Source organism: Canis lupus, chromosome 1 (assembly GCF_011100685.1).
Source record: "Canis lupus familiaris isolate Mischka breed German Shepherd chromosome 1, alternate assembly UU_Cfam_GSD_1.0, whole genome shotgun sequence".
Taxonomy (NCBI): Eukaryota; Metazoa; Chordata; class Mammalia; order Carnivora; family Canidae; genus Canis; species Canis lupus.
Window position 1 is genome coordinate 118,809,705 of NC_049222.1, and position 26,965 is coordinate 118,836,669.

Sequence of the window (26,965 nt, forward strand, 5' to 3'; positions counted from 1 at the left end):
CTCTAAGCCAATTTTTACTTTTTAATTTATTTTTATTTATTTGTAAAGATTTTATTTGTTTATTTATGAGAGACACAGAGAGAGGCAGAGACACAGGCAGAGGGAGAAGCAGGCTCCCCGTGGGGAACCTGATATGGGACTCAATACTGGGACCCCAGGATCACACCCTGGGTCAAAGGCAGACGCTCAACCACTGAGCCACCCAGGCGTTCCATGGACTTACTCTCAAATGATAAAACAAAGAAAGGCAAACATGTTAAGTAACTGAGGAATCTGGGTAAAGAGCAGAGAGCAATTCTTGGTACTACCACAACTTTTCTGTAAATTTGAACTTATTCCAAAATTAAGTCACCAAAAATTTTTCTTTCTTGCCTTCCTTATATCCATCAGTGATGTGGGCACACATAAAACTGTATGTGGTGGCACTGTCCCTATATATGAGCCTGAATGTAAACTACTACAAGTGACTAACAGGGATACCCACCTCCCTGCCCTCCAGCGGTTGAGGTCCAGCACAGCTGTGTAGAGTACGTCCACCAGTCCCAGGGTCTTCTCAGGATCAAGGCTTCTCTGCAGCAGGGACATGGTTGCAGGGTCTTCTTTCAGGCACCTAGGCACGAACCAGGTTGTGTCAGTATGGGATACACTTCTCTGAATAAGTATTTCAAGCAGGCCTCATACAAAAGGCTGCAATTTTTACATGCTTTTGGCACCAAATAAAAATTTGGCAATTAAAGACCAGTTAGAGAATGACAAGGTTCTCACTGGAACTTGCTGCAGAAGGAGGAGGAAGCAATAGGGTGCAGGATCTCCTTGGACTTCTAATCATCTGGAGTCTGTTTAGGAGGAAGAGCAGGGCTCGGTGGACGGGCTACCTTCTGGGGGCCTAATGCCCTCACTGTCCACACTGGCTCCAGCCTGGACTTTCCGTCCTACCATGTTCAGATTCTGTGACCTGACACAGTTATCTATTCCTCTGCAAACCCTTTCCAAAACACCCCTGCCTCCACTTCCTCCACAGCGCTTCACACTGCACCCAAGAAACTAAAGGTCAATGGAGGGAAAAAAACCCAGATTCACTGAAAATTTCAGGTAAGCAACAAACACAGCCTTCCCATAAATGAATGTTTTCCCTTTCCAAGCTGACCACTTCAACCTGCATCCTCTCTCCTCAGAGCTTGGCCACTCCTGCTGCTTCTCCTCTTCTTTCCTATCACAGTGCTCACGTCACTGACATGAGATCTGCTCCCTCTCCTCACCACTGACCCACCAGCTCAAGTACCCATGCCCGCACTCCCGGCCTGACCCTCCGGTCATGGCAGGAGACCTGCTCTGCCACAGGCTGGCCCTCCAGCCGAACACTGCCTGCCCTATATCTCTTGCTTTCCTGAGGACCCTGCTCACCTAATTACCCTCTCTCTCTCTCCCTGTGACATTCCCTTGTGCCAGCAAATCAGCCTCATGGACCAGCATTTTTCTCTTAGCTCCACATTCCCTTCTGCTAATTTTTCTGCTCCCCCTTTTAGCAAAACACATCATCTCTTCCTTTTCCTTACCTCCTTGTCTCCCCTCACCCCACTCCCGCTGGGCTTTGATCGACATAACTCCACAAGAATAGCTTTTATCAAACTTTGATCTTGCCAGTGTCAAAGGTCAATTACCTGTTCCATTTTACTCAATCTCTCAGCAATGTTGTGCAATACTTCTTTCCTCCTAGAGCACTATCTTCTGTAGCTCAGTGACCCAAACTTGCTCAACTCTCCTCCCACCCCGGCTAGCAAGCTCCTTCCTGGTCTCCTCTGCTGACTCCTACTGCTCTGCTTCCCCTATCTCTGTATGGCAGCGCGTCCTGGGCTTTGTCTTTTCTCCCTACACTGCTGCGTCTGGTCCTGCAGCTGTACAGACCATCCTCCACTGAACACTCATAGTCTCTTCACCAGCTGACCCCCTTCTCCCAAACCCCATTTTCCCATATCTAACTGCACACTTGACATCTCTTGGGTACATCTCACAGGCAGCCTGGTCAGCACAATGGATTCCTCTCCTCTCCATCAAAAACCACTCTATGCTTCCTCCATTAGTAAACAACACAGCTGTCTATCCCCAACCTACACATCATGGCTAGCTACCTACAGCCCACACCAGTCCATCAGCAAATCCTGACAGCCCTTCTTCCAAAACACATTCTCAGTCCAAGCACTTCTCGCCACCTTCCCTCATTATGGTTCTACTCCAAGAAGCCAATAGCATCTGTGTCTGAGGACCCACCTCCCAGCTGGTCTCCTTTCCTCACTCCTGTCCCTCCCAGCCCACCCTCCCCAGCCAGAGTGAGCCTCTGATAGCACAAATCAGAACAATCACTCCCCTCTTTAAAACCCTCCAGTGGCATCCTGTCATGATTGAAATAAAATCTAACCAGCCCTCGAGGGTTTTGGGGACCTGGTCCCTCCTGCCTCTCTGGCCACTGTTACCTCCATTCTCTTGTCTCAGTCACAAGACCCTTTACTTGCTCCCTGAATATGTTGGATTTGTCCACATCTCAGGACCTTTGCTTTTGCTGCCTCTGCCCAGACTGTTCTCTCCTGAGAGCTGCTTCCCAGCATTCAGGTCCTCACTGCCCACTCAGGATACCTCCACTAAGAGGCTTCTTCTGAGAGGCAGAATCAGGAAGATGTCAGTGTGCTCATAGGCACTCTGGGAGTTAAATGGTGAAATCAACACTTGCAAAGCCATCCTAAGGAGGCAGCAGCACTCTTCAACATGACTTAACACTTGAAAAGAAATCTATCAGTGAAGATATGAGCCAGCTTGCCTCAGAAACCCTGCAAAAGGCAAGCTCCTCCAGTGCCCAACCAGACCTTGGACTCCTGGGAGAGAATCTTGGCCAGTGAACCTGGCCAGGGTTCATGTACCCGATTCTCTCAGCCTGGAATTGCTGATTATTAGGACATACTTGCTCTGTGCTCCCAAGCCACTCCTGGCTGTGATTTGGCTGGTCACATATGTTTGCCCACTAGGAGAGCATTTGCTGGTCATGCAGAAGAAGTACTACACTTGCTGGTGAGAATAATCTCTCTGAAAATCAACACACTGGCACTTTTATTTATCAGTCTTGAGAGTTGAACAATAGAATCCCCTTAAGAGACTAAACCCATTCTTTTGGCCAATCACACAGACTTGCTTAAAATCCTCTACCTGTTCTTAGATAAAAATCCAAGTGCCTTGGGGGAACCTGCACATCCTGGCTTCTCTGGCTCTCTCTTCATGGCCACCTACCACATCTCCAGCCATGCCAGTTCACTCCCCAGGGCTTTTGCATTTGCTATTTCTTCTACCTGGAAGAAATGCTTTTCCCTTCTGCTCTCTATGTGGCTGGCTCCTCTCAAATGTCCTATCTTCAAGGAAGGACCCTTCGTGACTGACCTCTTCATCCAAAATGGCCTCCCCTCCCTGGCGCTACCTCAGTTATTCTCCATCATAGACATCATTCTACTCTTATCCCCTCATACATGTACCAGGCTTTGAATTGGACTCTTATGCTTGTTGGCTGGTCCCCTCACTCTCCCTCCCATTACAACTCTATTAGAGGTGGAGACCCTGTCTGTCTTGCTCATACTTAAATTCCCAGACCCCAGACAGTGTCTGCCACATAGTAGGTATTCAGTAAGTATTTGCTGAAAGGAAGGATGGATCGACAACTTAAATAAGTTAAAAAATCTAAATAAGGTATTACTTTGTTTTGAAAAAAATCCTATCTAGCAGTGTGACACACCTTTTTTTTTTTTTTTTTTTTTTTTTTTTAAGCAAAGCATGTAATAAATTCTTGGCTGTCTTTGCTAACAATTCCATTTTTCCAAAGGTGGAATAAAGCATTCACTTTTGTTTGCGTTCTTCTTAACAAGCACGTAGTTTATACTTAGAAACAAAAACAAGTATTTTGAAAACTTTGTGTTTTTACCAAAAGCCACCAGAGGGAGCCTCTCCAAGAAATTATAGTCCATAAGGTCTTTCACGGAGGTTCAATGAATTACAAAGGAAATCAATCATACATGGAGAGTTCTGGAAGTAAACTGCAGTGTTAACCATTTAATTACTAGTTGTTTCTATTCACCTAATTATTCAAAAGTTCAAAATGTTTTCTCTAAAATGGGAATCCTGGTTAAGTTTAATATTTTTCAATAAGAACCTGAATCGGGAAACAAATGAATTCAGGAACCCAAAAATCTTACAGATAAGTGAGCTTCTGGTTTATTGTTCGATAGGAAGGAAGATATGTATATAAATTAATAATTAATTAATTAATTAATTAATTAATTAAAATCTCAATAAGAAATAAAAAACTTAGGGGGAGGAGGGAACTCCTAGAAGGGAGGTTTGGGGACATGAAGTGAACTGCTTGCCTTTCCTTAACATACCAAGTCCTAGAACTTTTGGCAGAGTCTACCATTGGACCCTCACATTTCAAGGAGAAATGGTTTAAATACAACTCAAATAAATTACTCAGTTACCACTTTAGTCCACACAAGCACCAAGAGTGCCATCATGCCTTACTACATCTCTTCCCACCAAAATGTTTCAAGACTTTTCTATGTGGTTACTCATTCATATCACAATCTTAATAACAGAAGCCTTCTAACAGATGCTCAGTTTTTGCTATTTATTCATAAGGTTATGATGCTGATCCTCTAGTTGGATTTATATGCACATCACAAGGATAAATCCCCAGAGGTGGAACTGTGGAACTCCTGAGATCACATCTCTTATTTTAGGCTTCTGATACACTGAACTGCCCTCCAGTAATGCCGTATGATTTATCCACCTCCTGTACCTGTTTTTGTACAGTCTGGCCAAAACCTTTATTTTCTTTTTTTTTTTTTTTCAAATTTATTTATTATTTTAAAACAATTTAACAACATGAAGGGCAAAAACAACATTGTATTGTTTCTTCACTCTGCCTTTATCAGGTGAGGTTACATATTTTCTTCATCTATTTGTTGACTGTGTGTCTTTTTGGTTACTTATTCATGCACCTTGTCCATTTTCTTACTAATCTGTAGGAGCTTCTGTTTTAAAAAACTACAAAGGATACTTTATCTATTTTAAGGCTATAAATGTAATTAAATAATTAAAAATAAAAATGGCTCAGTCCGTCCCCAGACTTGTTTTGTTTTTAAAGACTTTATTTATTTATTCATGAGAGAGACAAGAAGAGAGAGGCAGAGACACAGGCAGAGGGCAAAGCAGGCTCCATGCAGGGAGCCCGATGTGGGACTTGATCCCGGGACTCCAGGATCACACCCTGGGCCAAAGGCAGGCTCTAAACCGCTGAGCCACCCAGGGATCCCCCCGCCCCCAGACTTATAATAGCATGAGTCCAAGACCATCAGGGTTGTTACTGAAACAGAGGAGGAGAAGGGATTCTATGTTCTGTGCTCAGCTTTAGAGAAGCACTGGTGACTTTGAGAAAATGATGTACTCTATTCAAAAGCTGTGGACTCAGTAACAGAGAAGATAATGTTGCTCATTGTGATCCATGAGTATACAACATCTTACTTACATTATTGGTCAAAAAAACCTTATTTTTCAGACATCCTGGCTTCCTTATCATAGACTGATAACCATGACATATCATTGCCCATGTACTTGTACAAGTAGCAAGACCTGACATGTCACTTAATGCAGGATTTTGTCCAAAACAAAGCACTCTTTTCAAAGATGTGGGAACTTCAATCAGAGCTTAAGCTTGTGTTAAGAGTCACATTACCATGTGGATGGGACTTGAACCACAATTCTGGAGCCCTCTAAACTGATCTGGGGGGCATAGGCTTCTTTATTTTCAATCTGTGCTGTGTCAACTACCACCTAAAAGAGAGAGAGAGAAACAATAATCAGCTTTCAGAGAGGAAAATGAATTACAAACATCAATAGATGAGCCTACTAATACTGAGAGACTCTGGCAAGCACTATGCTCATGGCAAGGCAATTGTGCAGAGGCCAGTCAAGAGCCGCATGAAGACAAATATAAGTAATAAAAATGACTGAACACAGTAATACTTCAATAAACAGAAACCAAACTCTAGATGCAGGATGTACTGAACTTTGTAAGCACTTTTAGTACTTTTTCCAAATCATAAATATGTTAATTAGGAATTATTTTTGTTTCCTTTTAGTATTTTTTTACTTTATGCACTTGAAAGTAAAACTGTCATTAAAAATCTAACCACAGCTTCAGAAAAGTCCATTTGTAATGACTGAATACAAGCTAGAAGTAGATGAAGGTTTTTTTAAAAAGTTCATTTTATCCTCAACCATCGATAAAAACAACTAGGTCAGAAAGGTGAAGATGATTCTTCTCTCAAAGATTTCTTCTTTTCTCTTTCTCTCTCTCTCTCTTTTTTTTTTTTTTTTTTTTAAGAGAGAGAGAATGTGTGAGCAGGGGGTAGGGCAGAAGGAACAGAGGGACAGAGAGACCTGACGTGGGGCTGAGATCTCACAACCTTTAGATCATGACCTGAGCCAAAATCAAGAGTCAGATGCTTAACTGATTGACCCAGCCAGTCATCCCAATGGTTTCTTATTTGGAGTAGTCTTTAATATTACACAGGTGAGATAGTAGCCTAGGTAATCTAGGGTTTGACAAAATGATTAATAGATTTTAAAATAACTAAAAGAATTTAAGAAAATAATCATAAAGCACTTTAAAAATAAATCTGTTATGGGTGTCTGGCTGGCCCAGTTGGTAGAGCATTTGAATGTTGATCTCAGGGTCGTGAGTTCGAGCCCCACATTGAGTGTTGAGATTACTTAAAAATAAATAAATAAATCTGATATAGTTCAAAAGCCATGCAGAAATGCTTATTATGATTCTAAATTCAGCCTCTAATGGAGCTGATTTCCACTGCTGTAAACAGAGTTCCCACAGCTGGTCTGCAATGTCCTTTGGAAAAGACTTCCTGTCCAAGTAATAGCCATTGTTGGACCAGGCAGGTGTTTCCTCTCTCCGCCTATCTCCAGAGCCCATAATCTAAAGGTTCTTTGTCAGTCACACACAAAGGTGCCCTGGGAGCAAGGAGTAAGGAACTAGAAGAAATTTCTGCTCTCTCCGTAACATGGGACTTTTTTTTTTTTTAACCTACAATGTTTTCCCAAAACAGCCTGTGTGTCCTTCTGCCGTACTTTACCCACTCCTTTCTGGAGAACTTATGCCATGGTTGTCCTAGTTTCAGCCAAAATGATCTTTGGGGGATCCCTGGGTGGCTCAGCGGTTTAGCACCTGCCTTCAGCCCAGGGTGTGGTCCTGAAGTCCCGGGATCGAGTCCCACATCGGGCTCCCTGCATGGAGCCTGTTTCTCCCTCTGCCTGTGTCTCTGTCTCTCATGAATAAATAAATAAAATCTTAAAAAAAAAAATGATCTCTGGGAATATGGATCAATTTCCTAGAGGCAGTGGGTTCTCTCACATATGTCAGCAGGGTGTCTCTAGCTTGATCCTTCTCTTAGGGACTCCTGTATTAAGGACTAGATGCTAAAGGAAGCAGAATTCACTACTGTGGACAGGCCCTCACCTGGTCCTACACAAGGCAGCACCACCCTGAGGTAGGCCACCTGAGCTCTCCCCCATGTGACACAAAAGGACAGCAATCCTCCCAACAGTTCCATTTCTGGATAAAGTAGGAATTAGAGTAAGAAACAGTTTTTTAAATTTTCTTAATCTCTAATTAGTTACCTTTAACCTCTGACTAAAATGCCGTATCTTTTCAAAAAGTAGTCATTTAATTCTAGAAAGTGGGATCAAGTATATAAGGTTATATGGGTCTTAGATGCCAAACAAAAAGCTAAATGGGGATTTCAGATGTTCATTTCCTGATCCCACCCAACTCTACCAAAAGTTATTCTTCTCTACAAAGGTGAAAAGACTAAATTTATTTCTGAGTTGATGTTATTTTATTGCTAGGAAGGAGATAAAAAGAGAGCTGGGATACAAAGTGACTGGGTGGGGGGATTACTTGTACCATGGAGGTTTCTCGGAGGAGGAGGTATTGTGAGCTGACATCATGAAGCTAAGGAGCGTCACATGAAGACTAGAGAGAAGTATTCTCAGGTTAAAAGAGCAGCAAGTGCAAAGGCCTGAGACAGGAAGAAGCATGGCACGTTTGAGCATCAGAAAGACATCCACTGTGGCTCCAAGGTAGGGAAGCTGGGCAAAGAGGCTCTCCCCATCAAATCATTACTAACATATGAGTCTCTTTAAAATGAGGACAACTGGGCAGCCCCGGTAGCTCAGCGGTTTAGCACCGCCTGCAGCCCGGGGTGTGATCCTGGAGACCCTGGATAGAGTCCCACGTCAGGCTCCCTGCGTGAAGCCTGCTTCTCCCTCTGCCTGTGTCTCTGCCTCTCTCTCTCTCTTCTCTCTATGTATACTCATGAATAAATAAATAAAATCTTAAGAAAATAAAATGAGAACAACCTACAACATCATTTTGCAACTAGGTTTCCTATGAATACATATTATCAATCTATAAAAGACAACAAAAAAGCTTTTTTTTTTTTAAATTTATTTATTTATGATAGTCACAGAGAGACTGCGCCACCCAGGGATCCCCAAAAAAGCTTTTTAATCCTGCTTTTCCTTTACCTTCTCCACATGGTCTACACCCTGTAATGCCAAATATTCAGTATTTCCACACCTGTGCCCACACCACACACTCGCATCCTGGGAACACGGCTCTCTGCTCTCCCTCTTCCATGCATCCCACATGTTCACTCACCAGTCCAGCCTGGCCAAACAGCAGCTGCACGGCAGTCTTGCAGGCACCCCGCCACGTGGATGGGCACACCTGGTTCAGTACTTCAGTCACAGGAAGATCGTCCCTAGGTGTGATTCCATTATAGCAGCCCGCCTCCTTGATCAGTTGTAACATTGTATGCTATGGATTGGGAAGACGAGAGCTCAAGATAAACCTGTACAAGATTCTAAAATTTGTCAAAATGAATTTACAGGTCCTCAAGAGAAAAGCACTTTGTTTCAGTCCCTCCAAATCATGTCATTTTAATGTCATAAATAATTATCGTCGGATATCCTCTGAGAATATGGAAACACATACATCAATACATACATGTGATTTCTATACTAGCACAAAACACAGCATCATATAGTAATTTGCTAATGCAAACTGGTTGAAGAATTTTGAAATTCTGAATCTCTCTAAATAAGGAGCCAAATCATCTGGCAAAAACAAATACCAATGAAAACCTCAACTTTATTTTGGATGACCAAGTGGTCAGGTATGCAGGCTCTGGAAACAGACTACATAACCTCAAATTCCAGTCTACTACTTTCTAGCTGTGTGAGCCTGAGTCTTAGTTCCTCTATCTGTCAAAGAGAGAAAAGAGCAGTACCCATCTCATGAGTGAGCATTTGATAAATGAGACAGTGCATGTGAACCACTTGGCACAATGCCTGGCACACACCATGCCCCACAAATGGTCATAATTACTGCAGTATTATGACAAGATTTCTCTTCTTATTGAATTCACAAAGTCTGCTAAAATATTAATCATAAATAGTATTTCATAGTGTACTCTCAAAACACTTTATGTTGAACATTTAACAAAATTTTGAATAAAACTTGGCAAATGTCTCATTAAAATAAGTCGCCACACTCCGCTTTTAGACACCAGTTTACTAATACCTCCTGTTTTGACTTCAGTTTTATTTTTTAATCTATATTCCTTACAAGCCCTTACGTTTCCCTGAAGAACTATTTCCATGTTCACACTGAAACCCCATGAAAAGCTACCGTCTTAAGTTTCAAGTTGTCGGCGGCCGATTCGTTGAAGGAGACGCCCTTCAGGAAGTGTGATCCTATCTGCACAGGGACGGTGGGAAGCTCACACTGCATGGGCTGCGGGGGAGTCTGCCTCCGCCCCGTCTGCTGCGCTTCAGCCTCACTACAGCAGCCCTATGAGAGGTTTGGGGAGGAGAGGAGAGGAGAGGTGACCCACAGCACATCTTGCCAAGCCACTTGGTTCACTTGGTGTGGCGAATCTTCCGTACCACAGGATCTCCACTCAGATCTCCCAGAGAGAGAAGCGTACCTGTAAACTGGCTTCAATTGCCTTTGGATTCAGGTGGAAACCAGCTTTCATTGCATATTCACAGTGGCCTAGGCTTTCCAGAGCTATTTTATACGCCTGCAAAAAAAATGGATTTTTAAGAATCAAGATTATACAGATTATAAAATGACAATGTCCAGTGATAACAGAAATTTAAAAATTCTATAGTTAATTAAAAGACTTCAAGCCAACTATCGTCTTACTATTCTTTTTAAAGATTTTAATTTATTTATTTGACAGAGAGAGAGAGAGAGAGAGAGAGTGAGCGAGCATGCACAAACATGGGGAGCAAGAGAGGAAAAAGCAAACTCCCTGCTGAGCAGGGAGCCCACCTTGGGGCTTGATCCCAGGACCCTGGGATCATGAGGATCATGATCTGAGGCAGAGGCAGATGTTTAACTGACTGAGCCACTCAGGCACCTCATCCTTACTATTTTTTCCAATTGGTTCAACATCACCACTTGAACTTCCTCCCTTGTTTGTGTCCTTGGATAACTATGTGCCTGTTCTAAAACACTTACTTGCAAAGCACTGTCGATTTTCATGTTCAGTTCTTTGAGCTGGTGCTCAGGAATTGCTGCGCTTTGAGAACAGAAGAGCTGCTGAACTTCAATGCCTGCCAGGCGGCCGTCACAGCCTCTTTCCCTCAGTCTGGATGTTGCCTGCAACAATAACAGTGGCCGGTAGGTGACAGAGAATGTGACAGACATTAGCAACATTTAAAAAACAAGAAACAAAAACCAAAAACTATGTTAAAGCAAGAAACTAAGTATTAGATGTACACCAGACATTCTGGATTGCCTGTATTACAAAGTAAGCAGCCAGAAATTTAGGAAGATGAAATCAAGCATCTTGAAGAGAAAGCAAAGCTGACACAGCAAAACCCTGGAAGGACAACTTACCTGCCTGTTATTAATTTATTTTATATGTCAAACCTTCACATTTTTTATTTCCCTGCTTTAAAAGGCAGAGAAGCTAGAATATTGACACTTGTAGTTTCCAGAATAATAATAATAATAATAAAGAACACATAAGGTTAGGTACTCCTATACACCAAAGTAAAAAGCCACACAAACAGAGAATGGGAAACAAATGTACATTGGAACGTTAAAGGAAAAAGAGTACTTCTGAAATATGCACAAAAAATTTAAATACGTACTGTTCAGTTATTAAATATGTTTATGAGAGTACATAAACAAGACAGAGAAACAAGAAAAAAACGAACCAATGTCTCGTGATAAAATATAAGTTATCTATACATATGGGCCAGGATCAGAGAATACAGAAAAATATGTTTTTTAGGTGGGAGGAAGAATTCAGGATGAACTTTCCTGATTTATTTTTTTTAAGATTTATTTATTTATTTATTAAGATTTATTTATTCATGAGAAACAGAGAGAGAGAGAGAGGCAGAGATGCAGGCAGAAGGCGAAGCAGGCTCCCTTTAGGGAGCCTGTTGCGGGACTGGATCCCAGGACCCTGGGATCACGACCTGAGCCAAAGGCAGATGCGCAACCACTGAGCCACCCAAGTGACCCATCTTTGAATTTTTCAATGTCTATTTTTGTTGCAATAATATTTGTGCAACAATTAACATTTTTAACAGCTAATTTTTGTTCTTTTGTTGAAGGAATTATAATATTTAACAAAATTGCAGGAAAGTAACTAGCAGCTATAATGCTATAAAGTTTCCAGAGCTTCACAAATTACCCATGACTACCATTCCATTCAATCCCTAAACCCTAAAAGTCTCAGTTTAAAACTATTTGACTCTTGGGTCGCCTGGGTGGCTCAGCGGTTTAGTGTCTGCCTTTGGGCCAGGATGTGATCCCGGAGACCCAGGATTGAGTCCCACATCAGGCTCCCTGCATGGAGCCTGCTTCTCCCTCTGCCTATGTCTCTGCTTCTCTCTCTGTGTATCTCATGAATAAATAAATAAAATCTTAAAAAAAAAGAAACATCCAACAACTTATTTGACTTTTTAAAAAATATTTTATTTATTTAGGTTATGAGTTTAAGGAGGAGGAGGAGACAGTCAACTGAAGTGTGAGATGGATGAACAGATATGTCAGTAAAGAAACTAGAACCCAATGAGGAAGGGGGAGAGAGGCCACAGATCAGGCTAGCGAGGAGCAAGGTAGGAACCAGACTGTGTGGACGAGGCAGGTCGTGGTGAAGGATCTATACTTTACCCTAAGGAAATAGGAACATTATCCAATTTTAAATGGAGAGTGAGTGCTGAAGGATGGCAAGACAAGGAGGAGAGCAAGGGAGTCCAGTTACGGCAGGTGTCAGGGGAGAGTAGTGACTCTCTAAACTAGGGCAATGACAGAAAGAGACAGATCTGGAATAATACTTTGGGTGTGGGACCTGCAGGGCTAACTGAATGGACATAGATACGATGAAAAGACAGGAAGATATATCTCAGTTTTTTGCATGAAGTACTCAGTGTGGGATGGCAGCACTTGCTAGCATGGGGAAAATCTGTGGAGGACCAGGGATCTGAGGAAAAGCTAAGCCTGGGCTACCTGGATACCTGAGGTAAGAGCTGAATACAGGGGCCTGGAGCCCATGGAGGTGGACTGGTCACACATATTTGAGGACCCCCACCACACTGACAGTTCTTAAAGCTCCAAGGCTATCTAGACCTAACAGGAAGAAGGGCACCCAGAACTGAGCTTTGAGAAACTGACATTTCTAAGTAATGTTGAAGAGGAGAAGCTAGCAAAGTAGACTCAGAGGATGACCCAAGAGGTTAATGCCTGGTTCAGGGATGCCACAGGAAGAGAGATGTCCAAGGGCCCACATTGCCCTGAGTGCTGAATGGAGTCAAATGCTCCCCTGGATTTGGCCACACAGAAGGCATTAGTGACCTTGAGAAGAAAATGCTTGTTTTTGTGTGAGTGGAAGCCAGATTTCACTGACATCTGAATGATGTCATTTATATAAAGTTTCATATTGTGCAAAATAGAAACATTATCTATGGATACAGAGATACAGAGTAAAAATACAAAAATGTGCACAGGACTCACAAACTCTAAATTCAAAAGAAGTTATCTCTACAAAGGAAGAGATGTGAGTAAGACAGTAAAAAGTTGCAAAGGGAACTCAACTGCATTTGTAAACAGTATTTTTTTCTGTTAAAAATAAAAGGCACAAAAGGGGCACCTGGCTGACTCAATCGGAAGAGCACGCGACTCTTAATCTCAGGGTTGTGAGGTCAAGCCCCACATTGGGCATGGAGCCTGCTTAAAAATAAGTCAGTGAGTAAGTAAGTAAGTAAATAAAAGACATGAAGCAACTGGTAAAGAGTTAAGATTCACCTGATGAAACTAAAAGAGAGTATATGTGACATTTCCTAAATGCTTGAAGTGTTTCATAATAATCTTTTTTTAGAACGACTTAAAGGTGAGGTGGGTAATCCTTCCAAGAAGTTGGCTGTGAAAAGAGCAGAGACACAGGGCAGGACAGCGAGGATTTTGTGTAAACGTGTTCATGTAGTGAGGGAAACGTGCTGAAGAGGAAAGAGAGAACACACATGGTCCCACCACAGAAGCCTTGAGGGCGGGGGATGGTGTGGACAGGGCAGGCACCTGATGGGAGGAGAGGGCACTTCCTCTGCTGTAATGAGGGAATGATGAGAAGTGCGAAGTGCGTTTGAAGGAGGAAAAGAGAGGGTTTGAAGGAGGAGAAGGTTTGAAGGAGAACGGTATCGTTTTGGTGCTGAGAACCCGGGGGGCTGCTGCCAGGTGGATTCTGTTTTCTCAGTGCCATGTGGGACAGGGTCACTGGCTGGCAGGTAAGCAGAAAGGTGTGGGCAGACTCAAGTGGGTGAAGAAAAACGTTAAGGGGAGAAGGTCAAGGAAGTGCCGTAGGGCCTCACTGTACGCTGGGTTCTCAGCACAATGATGTCACCAGGAGTAGTGGAGAAGACTGGGTATGAATATGAGCTGTGTGATCAGGAGGTTGGAGCCCAGCAACAGATAGGACACAGAGGGTTGCAAGGCAACAAGACAAAGGAACTGAAAGGAAATTCAAAAGAAATAACACTGCAGAACAGCATAAAACTGAAATAATAAGAAAATTTAAGAATGTACAGTGTGAAAGTGTGCAAAATCACACTTAAAATTTGATTAAAGCAGATTTCTAAAACATGAAATGAAATACTTGGCCAATTTAGTTACAGAGGGATTCAAACTAGACAGTATATAAGAAATCAATATGATACTCCTTAACTGTAAACTATCTTTTACTCTGTAAAATGCATTAATAAGTCCTAGTTGAAGTCCCGACCTAAAAGGCTTTCCGCACACCCCTCTTCTCTCCCACCCCCGGCCTGGACACAAAGGAGTATTAAAATGCCTACAAGAAATGTGTTGTCACTGGTCACATCCCCACCTGGCTGCCTAGCTGACCACTTACCCTCCACAGCCAGTTCTGGCCTGTCTTTCCAGACTGAGGCTCTGGCCTCTTCTCCCTGGTCCCTCTTCCTTGATGCTTTGTGGCACTGCTCCTAGTCAGAGGCAGGGCCCTTTCTCTGGGCTCCTGCACACCTCCATCACAGCCCTTTCACCCTGTTTTTGTAGGCCCTTCCTCTTAGGAGGCTGTGAGTAGAGGCCGTCATCCCGGTGCCTGGCCCATGCCTGGCACAAAGTGGGCATTCACTGTTAAGTGAATGAACAAGCTAACGATAACAGTTTAAGACTAACATTTCTAAATAAAACCCCTCTTTTAGCAACCAACAGGCAAAGGTCCTCTGGGGCTGCTGCTATTTGAACACAGGGCACCAATCTCCCCCAAGTCAGGGTTACCTCGGCAGCCCCCCGCCAGGATCGCACAGCTTCCTCCAATTCAGGTGTGTGGCTCATGCCAGATAAGCTGCCGCCACTGCTGTTCTTTTTTTCTGGCACAACAACCTCAGCAAAGCAGGAGTGGGCTACAGGCTGGACCTTCTGTAAGGCCTGGGTCAGAAACTGGAAATGGACCTGCACCACTGTCAAGAAACACCGTCCCAACACCTGTGAAAACAAGAAAGCCAGGGCTTTTTAGGTTGTGGGTTGCTAGTGCATTAGTACAATATACTGTTAATTATCAATTTGAGCAGAAGATAACAGTACCTGGAGATCTGAAATCACAGGAAGCTAGAAAGTCACTATGCCTTAGAAGGATCTTTGTTCTCATGTTTGCCCCTGGGTGCCTGATGCCAACAAGTCAAAATGTTTCAACCAAACAGCAGACCCCAAGGTTCAAATGGGCCTTCCCAGTTCCCACTTGGCCCCCCTACTCCTGTTCTCCACTCCCCTCACATAGACTCTGGCTCACACTAACCCTGATTGTCTCTGGGCTCCTAATGAACCAGAGGAACCCACAGTTCCAGTTATGTGCACATAACATTCAGAAGGCAGAGTAAAAGCCATGTGACTGAAAATCTGAAAGGTCAGTCTGACTATAAGAAGACATGCTATTAGAAACGGAATCCAAAGATACAGGTTATTTTGGTAACAGTGTTATTAACATAGCTGTATGTCATAATTCCAGTCTTAGGAAACAAAGCTGACAGACCAGTCTTCTGAGAGTCAACAAAACATACTGGATGACTCCACTTGTCACAACAGTAGAAACTCACTCTTCTGATGCATATCAATAGTTAGTTGGTTGATGAAGCAGTAGGGAATTAAAGTAGGGAATTCATTTTAAAAAATACTATCTACAGGGGGCCTGGGTCGCTCAGTTGGTTAAGTGTCTACATTCAGCTGAGGTCATGATCCCAGGGTCCTAGGATCAAGCCCCAAGTTGTGCTCCCTGCTCAGTGCGGTGCAGAGTCTGACTTCTCCTTTTGCCCCTCCCCCCATCTCCTGCTCACTCTCGCTTTCTCTCAGATAAATCAATAAAATCTTTAAAAAATACCATATACATAATATATATTGTTAGTATGTAACTATATATGCCAAAAAATACTGTATACCATAAATATTTTAAGATACCAATGCGCATTTATTTGCCTTCCTTGGCACTGCCCAAAGCCATTCTCTGATGTTATTTCCTGTTTGCTTTCTTGAGGTAACCCTAGCTACAAAGGTGTTCTCTCTGATTTCCTACTTTTTTTTTCTTTAAAGGAGAGCAAGAGAGGTACCTGGGTGGCTCAGTTAGTTAAGTGCCTGATGGTGGCTCAGGTCATGATCCCAGGGTCCTGGGATCAAGCCCCGGGTTGGGTTCCCTGCTCAGTGGGGAGTCTGCTTCTCCTTCTCCCTTTGCCCTTCCCCACACTCGTGCTCTCTCTTAAATAAGTAAATAAATAAATAAAATCTTTAAAAAACCCTCTTCTCTAAAAAAATTAAAAATTAAAAAAATAATAAAGGAGAGCAAGATCTTGCCACTTGCAAAGCAATGTGAGCAGAGAACTTCATTACTAACATTTCCCCCTAAACTTTTACAGTTGTTTTGCCCACACTATATTTGACAACAACAACAAAACTATCCCTAACTCTTTTATGTTTCATAACGTTCACATTTTTTCCATGGAGGGTCTATCATATTTTATTGGTTCACACAGATTACTTACTCAAGAAATTACTTTATTCATTGAGTTTGCAATTTATTCAACTGGTAGGAGCACAACTGAGAGGGCCCACTTGCTGTCAGCACTCAGTGCACTGCATGAGAGGTGGTGATGGCTGGGGAACTGTTTCCATTGCCTTTACAAGGAACTAAAATCTGACCCCAGTGCCTACCTCCTGGCCTAGTCCTGTCCCTTGAAGCAGCCAAAAGTAAGACTCAAGTCGGGGGGGCGGGGGGCAGCCCGGGTGGCTCAGCAGTTTAGCGCCACCTTCAGCCCACGGCGTGATCCTGAAGACCCGGGATCGAGTCCCACGTCAGGCTCCCTGCATAGAGCCTGCTTCTCCCTCTGCCTGTGTCTCTGCCTCTCTCTTTCTCTGTGTCTCTCATGAATAAATAAATAAAATCTTAAAAAAAAAAAAAAAGACTCAAGTCGGGCCCTCTCACCTTCCGGCACACATTTTATTTTTTTATTTTTTTATTTTTTATTTTTTTTAAATTTTTATTTATTTATGATAGTCAGAGAGAGAGAGAGAGAGAGGCAGAGACACAGGCAGAGGGAGAAGCAGGCTCCATGCACCGGGAGCCCGACGTGGGATTCGATCCCGGGTCTCCAGGATCGCGCCCTGGGCCAAAGGCAGGCGCCAAACCGCTGCGCCACCCAGGGATCCCCGGCACACATTTTAGATGCTGTCCTTTTCCATCCCCACTGGTCAGAGCTCTGCTTCCTGGAGAAAGAGTGGTAACAAGTCCCAGTGGTAAGTCCCAGTGGTAACAATTGTTCCCTCGGATTTTTCCCCTGTGGGAGTCACCAGGGCCAGACTAAAACAAACAAACTCACACAAATCTCATGCCAAAGCATCAGCCCTCTATGGAGAACAATTAGAATTATAGGCTGAACTCCCAACTCAAACCTCTCTGGGTTTCTACTCATACCTGCCTCAAAGCTCCTCCCCATCAGTGATCTGTGTCAGATGGGGCAGGGTGAAGGACACAGAGCAAGCAGACCTAGAAGCCTAGGCTCCTGTGACATGAACAGAATACACAGCGTTTATCTAGTACTGTACACATTAGCAGTTGGCCTTAATTGAACACTCCGATGTACTTTACCTATGCTGAAAATCTACCATGGATTACCTCATTTCATCCTAGGAACAACTGTATGAAAACATTCCCATTTTACAGACAATAAGACCAAAGCACAGAAAGGTTATAAAACTTTGTCAGGGGAACAATAACTGGATGTAACAGAGTGATCACTTGACTCAAGTGTCTATGCCTTTTGCCAGTGTGCCCTACTGCCTTCAACTGGCTTGAGCCAGTTGGATACGGCTGTGGGCTGGCAACACCCACGCCAGGCACCTGATAAACTCAACCTTGACTGGCTTAGGCCAGAATGAGGGTATCTGGAAGCCCCACAGAGTGCAGACACAGGAGGAGGAGTGGAGCCGGCTCCTCAGATACACAAACTCTTCCTCCTCCTCCTTGCTCAGACTCTTGGCAGCTATAGCAAAGAGGGAAGGGGGGGGGAGGTGGAGAAGCCATGTACTGTTTGCTCTGGGGTCCAGAAGCTTCCAGCTTCTGACCAATACAATTAAGTCACTCATTTGTTCAGATATGTAATATGCAAATACCTGATATGTACAAAGCACGACAAAAGGCCAAAGGATGCTACAAGAAAGACAATGAGCAAGTCCTTGTCCTCATGAGGGCTACCTTCCTCTTCCTTCTTTCTTTCTTTTTTTTTTTTTAAGATTTTATTTATTTATTTATTTATTTATTTATTTATTTATTTATTTATTTATTTATGACACAGAAAGAGAGGCAGAAACATAGGCAGAGGGAGAAGGAGGCTCCATGCAGGGAGCCCGACGTGGGACTCGATCCCGCGTCTCCAGGATCACACCCTGGGCTGAAGGCAGCATAAACTGCTGAGCCACCAGGGCTGCCCCCTTCCTTCTTTCTTTTTAAAAAGATTTATTTATTCAAGAGAGGGAGAGGGAGAAGGAGAGAAGCAGATTCCCTACTAAGTGTCGAGGTCAGATACTGGGCTCGATCTCAGGGCCCTGAAATCACAACCTGAGCTGAAATCAAGAGATGGATGCTCAACAGACTAAGCCACCCAGGCACCCCATCAGGGTCACTTTCTAATGGTGGGGAGCAAACCGCTAAGTCAATATGCAAAGTCAGGGGCTACTGGGAAAAGCCTGATGCAGGGTCTTCGGGTCCAGAATAGGACACCATTCTCTGCTTGATGGGAGGATGGGGCTGGGAGGCACCCCTGTTGGTGGGATGGTGGAAGAAGGAGGAGGATGCTGTAGGAGGAAGTGGGGGAAAGATGCTAGATGTCTCCACCATTTTTACATGTTTGACCTTGGATGAGTCATTTATCTAAATTTCTTCCCTGTAAACAAGAAATGATGACAACCAGAGCTTGGCAATCTGCACCCCCCAACCCCATACATGGAGCATTAGTCCTCATTACAGCTACAACAAAATATCTGTGTTGTAAACAATTCACTAAAAGCCAATCAAATCGGTGGCTACCCTGGACTTTGGAAAAGCTATTTCATAGGCTATATCTGCTCAAAGGCTTAAAGTAACAGATGTATAAACACTATCTTCTCTTGAGAGAGGACAGAGCTTAGTCTCCAGCCTGCCTCTGCCCATCTCCTGTCTCGGCCTGGGTCTCTTCCTCTAACAGACCCCATCCACACCTCCACCCAGAACTGGGCCAGGCCTCGGGACTCCCTGACAAACCTGGAAGGAAATAGAGACTCTAGAGTTGTGAATTCGAAAGAATGTGACCTCAGGGCCATGGACAGCTATTTTGTCCTTCATATGGAGAATACTGCCTGGACTATGGGATTCAGTGAGGCTGCAGAACAGAGGTGACAATCTGGGGGACAGATGCTTAAGGCAGTCAGAGACACTGGGGTTAAGGCAGACAGACAACTACAGACAACTACAGCTCTATCAACAGCTACTGTTCATTGGGTGCTTAGCCCATACTGAGCACTTTACTGGCAGTAAAGCAACTCTGTAACAGAAATGCATCCATTTTACAGATCATAACAGTGAAGCTTTGAGAAAGAAGCCTGCTCCAATGCCTGCTCCAATCCAGGTGGATAGGAGGTACAGCAGAGATCTGATGCCAGATATGTGACTCCAAAAGGTGTGTTCCTAAGCACCAGACCAGTCTGTGTCCCTATGATAAGATCCAGGATGTAGCCACAATAGAGGTGGCTACTTAGAAGAGAGGAGGAGCCCTGGTGCAGGGACCCTGATTTTCTCACAGTGTCAGGCCCTGGGGTGGGAACAGAGACCGAGAAGCATGGCTCAGTCTTCTCTGATGGTGGAAAAGGGACTGGGACGAGAGTATCGAGTGGGGTAGCCTGTGGCACTCCTAGGTGGCATGAGTCTCAAAGTTTATGATTCCACAGCAGAGAGCAGCTGCTAAGACTGGCTGGGAACAGCAATGTGAAAGAGGAGAGGGTACCAGAGGCTTGGGAAAAAGAGCAGCTTCTCTTACCTCTTGAGGAATTTCAAACCCAAAAACATCTGTTCAGTTCTTTAGGACATCAGTCTCATTTAAGAATTTCAAATAAAGCAATCAGAATTAATTGACATTTGCATTTTTAAAAGATTAATCTAGGGGCACCTGGCTGGCTCAGTTGGAGGAGCGTGCGGACTGGACTATGGGACTGATCTCAGGGTTGTGAGTTTGAACCCCAGCTTGAGTGTAGAGATTATTTAAATAAATAAAATATAGAATTTCAGGCCAATATCAGACTTCTGAATTAAGATAAACTTTTTTTTTTTTAAGATTTATCTATTCATGAGAGACACACAGAGAGAGTCAGAGACAGGCAGAGAGAGAAGCAGGCTCCATTCAGGGAGCCCGATGCGGGACTCAGTCCCAGGACCTTGGGATCACGACCTAAGCCGAAGGGAGACGCTCAACTGCTCAGCCACCCAGGCATGCCAAGAGAAACCTTTAAATGTGACTTAAATTCCTATAAAGGCCCAATTCCTGAATATAGACCATCAGCGAACTTGCCACTCCTGCCTCTCAATGTCCACAGAGCATTTTGGATTATAGACAGCCATCAAGGATCTACTAAAAGGAAACTTTGTTTTTTGGACTCCCTGATGATGGTGGGAAAGGGTATGAGTTCACTTTCTCATATCCATGTACACATACCACATCTGCTGCTAAGGGTATTATGCTGATGGATAGAATCAGAAAACCTTTTCTTTTTGGTGATCTTTTAATCTGAACATTTTGTTAATTAAAACAGATTTCAGTTTAAGGTCACCGTATTCTGAATCCCAAAAGACCACCTTTCTGTATCACCACTGATGCTGAGGATCAATGGAACTCTACCTTCCTAGAATATTTCAAAATTTGGTTTTAGTCACCACTGTTCTAGGGCCAAGCAAGGCCTGACTCAGCCCTGAATATATGCCTGTGTTGGGATGATAGAATGCCCAAATCCACTCCATCTCCCAACATGCCTTGTGATTTTCATATTAAAACACACCATGTCTCACCAAGTTCATTTTCTATTCAACCTCATTTAACAATCCGTCTTTCTCACATCCCCAGAGTGAAGAACAAATAAAACTATCACATATACCATACTGTTAAACATTTCCAGGAATTCTAGCATTTATTTCTGATCAGTTTAAAAGTCTAGAGTGAATGAAATGAAATCAATCTGGATTGGCTGCTTTTACTAGAAATTCCAAAGTCATTCAATCATTTCTTCCTCCGCAATATTTACTTTTACCTTAAACCTAACAGTTGGTTCCAAGTAGCCTCAACCTTGCTCTTTTGTTCGTATGATAATTCCAGAGTTATTACATAATGACCTAACCAATAGACCAGAATGTAATATAGAGACCTAAATGTGTCTCCAGAGAAATAGAGAATGCAGTGGACCATGCCCAGGCTATGGAAAGTGCTTTGCAAAGATTAGATTACAGTATAAAAATGCAAAAAACAAACTTACTGAAACTATGTATAGTCTGACTTAAAACCGATTACAGTGAATGTTTAAATATTTAAAAATTTTTTAAAAAGCAACTAACAAAACAACAAAAATCTCTTTGCAGTCGGTATTAACCTAGAGCAAGTTGCCATGCTATGTATAGGAGAGAGAACAAGGAAACGAAAGAAAAGCTAACACGTGCCCAAGGGTGGCTGCGCCAACACCAAATGCTAATTATTCACACAAGATTATATTCTGGCTCTGGACACGCTGCTCTCGCCTGCTGGTGAAAATATCAACAGAGACAGTTTCAGAACTACTTCATGGGCAGAGCACTCTGGTGCACAAAACCTTTAACACATCAGTAATGCATAATCACTGTAAATAAATTAGAGGGAAAAAAGATCAGCTAAATAAAAATCTACCAAATATCACTAAATAGATATAACCACTGATTACATGTTTCCTGTACAGCCTATATTTGTATGTATAAGTGGGTTTTTTGGTAACACTAGATTGTTTATATGTTCTGTCTTATAGCGTGCTTTCCAAAAGAAAATATATCAACAATTTATTATCATGCAACATAGGAAGTTTTAGTTACATTGCTATAAATCTTAACTAATCAGGATAATTATCAAATATCACTCAGGAGTCTTGGGCTGAGGTGGGGAAGCCGGTCTCTCACCTCCCCTCAGCAGCATCTGGGACAGTGGGCCCCTCTCCCCTTCCTGAAACACTTGCTTCTCTTGGCTTTCAAGACACTGCACCTGCTCCATCTCTATCTCACTCTCTGGCTGCTCCTTCAGCAGACCCCCTAGGCTCCTTCCGAGTCATTTCCTCACCTCTAAATACTGGAGTGCCGCAGGGCTCACTCGTCATTGGATTCTCCCTCTGGTTCTCTGGTTATGTTCACTTCCTTGATGTCCTGGTCCAGTTTTACAACTTTAAATACCATCTATTGACTCAACTGTTCCTAAGTTCCTATCTCCTGTCTGGCCCTCAGCCTTGAACTCCAAATTTGTATATCCAACTATCTACTTGACATTGCCCCTGGGATGTCTAATAGGCACTGCAGACCTATTTTTCCAACCTACTCTTGCCCCACTGCTCCCCATCTCAGTAAAGAGCACTACCAGTGGGCCAAGTGCTCGTGGGATAAACCCTGGAGTCATCTTTGAATCTTCTTTCTTTCTCTCATGCATGCACACACATGTCCCACAATGCTACATTTAAATGAAACTGCTAGAATATTAATCAGCCTTAAAAAGGAAGGAAACTCTGACACATGCTACAATATGAATGAGCCTTAAAGACATAATGGTAAATGAAAGGAGCCTGTTACAAAAAGACAAATATTGTACAATCCCACTTATATGAGGTACCTAGACAGAAGGTAGAATGGTGGTTTCCTGGGGTTGCGAGAAGGGTGGAATGGGAGTTATTGTTTAAAGGGAGCAGGGTTTCAGTTGGGAAGATGAAAACATTCTGGAGATGGATGAGGAAGGTTGCACAACAGTAGGAATGTACCTAATGCCTCTGAGCTGTACACTTAAAAACAAGTACAACTGCTTCCAGTCACCTCCTCTGCTAACATTCAAGCTACAATCATCTCTTACTTGGATTAATTACTATAATAACCTCTTAACTGATCTTCCTCTTCCATTCAATTAGGATTAGGTCTATCTAACCACAACAACAGCAAATGCAATGGCTTAAGCAAAAGTAATGTTTACTTCTTTCTTCTTTCTAAGGTAAAAATAAACCTAGGGTTAGGCAGTCCAGAGCTGGGATGGGGACTCCTGGGTATCACAAAGAACCCAGCTCCCATCTTTCTGCTCTGCATCCTCAAACAAGGCCCACATTCTTTAATTGTCTTATAGGTCTAAATGGCTAAATGATGGTCAGCCATTTGCCTGCGTTCTCGACAGAAGCAAACTGGAGCCATAGACTCATCCCAAATCTCTAGTTACATCTTCACAGACCAGAACTTATTCAAGTCACTCCCAGGTATAAGGAAGGCTGAAATATGGTCTCTTTTCCAGGCACAATATGCCTGAAAACATAACACAAACAAACCCAGAGTTGTGTTGCTAAGGAAGAAGGGGAGATTGGCTTTTGGGAGACGATTAATGGCATCTCCTCTCTTCCCTAGAATCTATTTTCCACACAGGAAACAGATTATTGTAAAACAGAAATCAGATTATTGCACTCCCCTGCTCAAAATCTTCCAATGGCTTTCCACTGCGATCAGAAGAAAATCCCTAGTCCTCATTCTGTCCTACAAATATCCTGTGTGATCTGGCCCCTGACTACTCTCTGAACTTTTTTCCTATCCTTATCTGAGTTCAGTCGCCCTGCTTTTTTGCTGTTCCTCAAAAATTCTGAGCACAGCTCCTGCCTCAAGCCTTCCACAAGTCAGTTCCCACTACCTCAGGGTTTCTCAACATCAACACTGTTAACATTGGGAGCCAGAGACTTCACTGTTGTAGGGGGGCTGTCCCATGCAGTGCTGCATGTTGTCCGTGTGTTGTCAGCAGCACTGCTGGTCTTTACTTGTGAGATGTGAGCAGTACTGGTTGGAACTGCAGTAACCACAACCTCTCAGATCATACTGTTTTGAATACATTTTCAAATCTTTACTGTTTTTTTTTTTCTTTTAAACCAAAAAGAAGAGGGAAATCCCTTCCTCTTAGGGTGACTTCTGAGAGACCAAGGGCTGCAGAAGAGTGTGAATGTGGCACCAGAGGGGAGCTTTTGAATACCCACACTTCTGCTCTGCTGCAAGAATGAAATACAACCTGACAGGCTGTAAGGAAAGAAATACCAACATTCTGCCTTCTCCAAATAAATTTGAATTTATAATCAGATAAATCAAAGAGCTTTGTGCTCCTGCAAACTTATGTCCTTTCGGGATCTGGGGCCTGAGTCTGGTTACCTGATATTCCATACTTCCTACAGAAACACCATCCCATCATGGGTGTATATGTGTGGGATAGGAAGGATGGGATACTGGTCAGAAGCAGAGAAGGAGACTAAGGTCTTAAAAGATGGCAAAAATTTGTCCCCAGAATATACAGTGAGTTAGTAAAACTCCGACTCCTTTGTATGCAAGTTCAAACCTGCTCCTTGAAACCATTCTGGGCCCTTTGGGGTAACACTCAAGTTCTTCTCAATGAGTGAAACTCCTCTTACCCCATCCCTAGCATGGAAAAAAAAGGGAGATGTCATTTTTATGACAATTGAAAATACTTCTAGACATTGCCAAGTGTCCTCTGAGTGAGAGCCCATCCTGACCCACTGGTGAATGAACCACTACCCTATCTGGAGCATCCTTCCCCCTGGAATTGTATGGTTGTCGCTCTGACAGTCTTTGCTCAAATGTCCCAACCTCGGCCTTTCCTTTACCTCTCTCTGCCCCCCTCAATCTGTCTTCATTTCTCTTTGCAGCACTCCCCACTACCTGACATTCCATTTGTATGTGCTATTAAAATTTTTTTTTTTTTTTGGTCTACTTTCCCACCCAGGAGCTAAGCTGGATGAGAGTAGGTCTTTGTTTTGCTCTTGGTTGCATTCTCAGTGCCTGGGACACAGTAGATAATCCCTCTCATGTATTTGTTGAAAGAAGGGAAGAAAGCAGTTGCTACCCTCCACATAAAAGTGCCAAGCCAAGGGGCACCTGGCTCAGTCGGTTGAGTGTCCAACTCTTGATTTCAGCTCAGGTCATAATCTTGGGGTCCTGGGATCAAGCCTCATGTTGGGCCCTACACTCAGTGAGGAATCTGCTTGAGGATTCTCTCTCTTTTCTTCTCCCTCTGCCTCTTCCCCTGCTCATGCTCTAATACATAATTTTTATTTTTATTTTTTTTTAAGTGCCAGGCCAAGCCAGGAGCAGCATGGTGACTACAGGGCTGAGGGCAGGATATCAAAAATACAAATGACATCTGATTCTTCCCCAAAAAACTTTTCCTGCTTACTTTCCCTGGATGGCTCTTCTGCAGCCAACCCACAGACACCCACTACAAACTTTGAGATTATTTTGAGAGTGACATCACTAATAGACATAGGGGAGATCACAACTATTGTGGAGAAAGGAAGTCTAGACACTACACAAGGCTTTCCTGTGAGCAACACACTCATCCATGGATGAACAGTCAGGTATAACATTTGTTATGGCTTGGAACTGTATGCTTATTCTTTCAAACTAAGAACCTCTATTGTAATTAATGGGTATGCTGTTTAGAGACATGTGTAAAGGAATAATTTCCTTATATGTTTCAGTGTGCAGATTTATTTGCTGCCATCTGCATAGATACAGAAGACAATATTAGTTATATCTGGGACTGGCGTAGAATTGGAAAGAAGAATCACTATTTTTGGAAGAGACTTATGCTATTCAGAAATGTTCGAATTTTTTTTACCATAAGTATGCACCATGTATAAGAAAAACTAAATTAAATCAATACTCGACAGTAATATATCCAAAACATTCTCATTACAATGAGGACCAAAACAAGGATGCTCAATCTTTTTTTTTTTTTTTAAGATTTTATTTATTTATTCATGAGAGACACAGAGAGAGAGAAAGAGAGAGAGAGAGGCAGAGACACAGGCAGAGGGAGAAGCAGGCTCCCTGCAGGGAACCTGATGTGGGACTCGATCCCGGGACCCCAGGATCATGCCCCGAGCCAAAGGCAGATGCTCAACCGCTGAGCCACCCAGGCGTCTCAGGGGATGCTCACTCTTAAAGCTGATTATTTTATATATTAAAATTTATGGCTGGGGCACCTGGTTGGCTTAGTCTGTTGAGTGGTCCGTACTCGATTTCAGCTCAGGTCATGATCTCAGTCCTGAGATGGAGCCCTACCCATGCTGGGATCCCCATTCTGCGCTGAGCAGGGAGTCTTCTCTCCTTCTCCTTCTCTCTCTGCCCCTCCTCCAGCTTGCAAAAGTTTTCTTTCTCTCTCTCTCAAATAAATAAATAAATCTTAAAATAAATTATGGTCAACACAACAAGATACATAACTAGTGGAAGGGAAGAAACATGCAGATGCCATAACCACATATGCCAAAAACCCCAAGTAAACTGAAACATTAGAATCACTGAATTCAGTCACGTGCAAGGAGACATAAATCAATGGGGTTTCCATATTATAGAAAAAAACCTTTAAAATACTATTTCATTCATTAGAGCTACTGAAATATAAATTACTTAAGAATTTTGAGAATATACATGGTCATTAGGAAGCAGACTATGGAATTTTACTGATATAACAGAAGGCTTCACAGAAAAACATAATG

The 26,965-nt window shown here is 43.0% G+C and overlaps 1 protein-coding gene across 7 annotated transcripts in view; it reads right to left on the reverse strand.

The window, feature by feature from the left end:
- Positions 1 to 26,965, reverse strand: part of GARRE1 (granule associated Rac and RHOG effector 1) — a 77,393-nt gene that overhangs the window by 11,375 nt on the left and 39,053 nt on the right. For 6 of the 7 annotated variants that reach the window (XM_038529424.1, XM_038529419.1, XM_038529421.1 and 3 more), the window contains 7 exons: positions 14,927 to 15,133; positions 10,637 to 10,777; positions 10,098 to 10,193; positions 9,800 to 9,961; positions 8,768 to 8,926; positions 5,765 to 5,862; positions 485 to 610 (listed from right to left, as the gene is read on the reverse strand). In XM_038529424.1, coding sequence (XP_038385352.1) covers positions 485 to 610; positions 5,765 to 5,862; positions 8,768 to 8,926; positions 9,800 to 9,961; positions 10,098 to 10,193; positions 10,637 to 10,777; positions 14,927 to 15,133 — 989 coding nt within the window. Of the gene's footprint in view, positions 1 to 484; positions 611 to 5,764; positions 5,863 to 8,767; positions 8,927 to 9,799; positions 9,962 to 10,097; positions 10,194 to 10,636; positions 10,778 to 14,926; positions 15,157 to 15,232; positions 15,458 to 26,965 lie in introns of those variants that run through there. The other variant, XM_038529425.1, reaches the window with a different exon arrangement.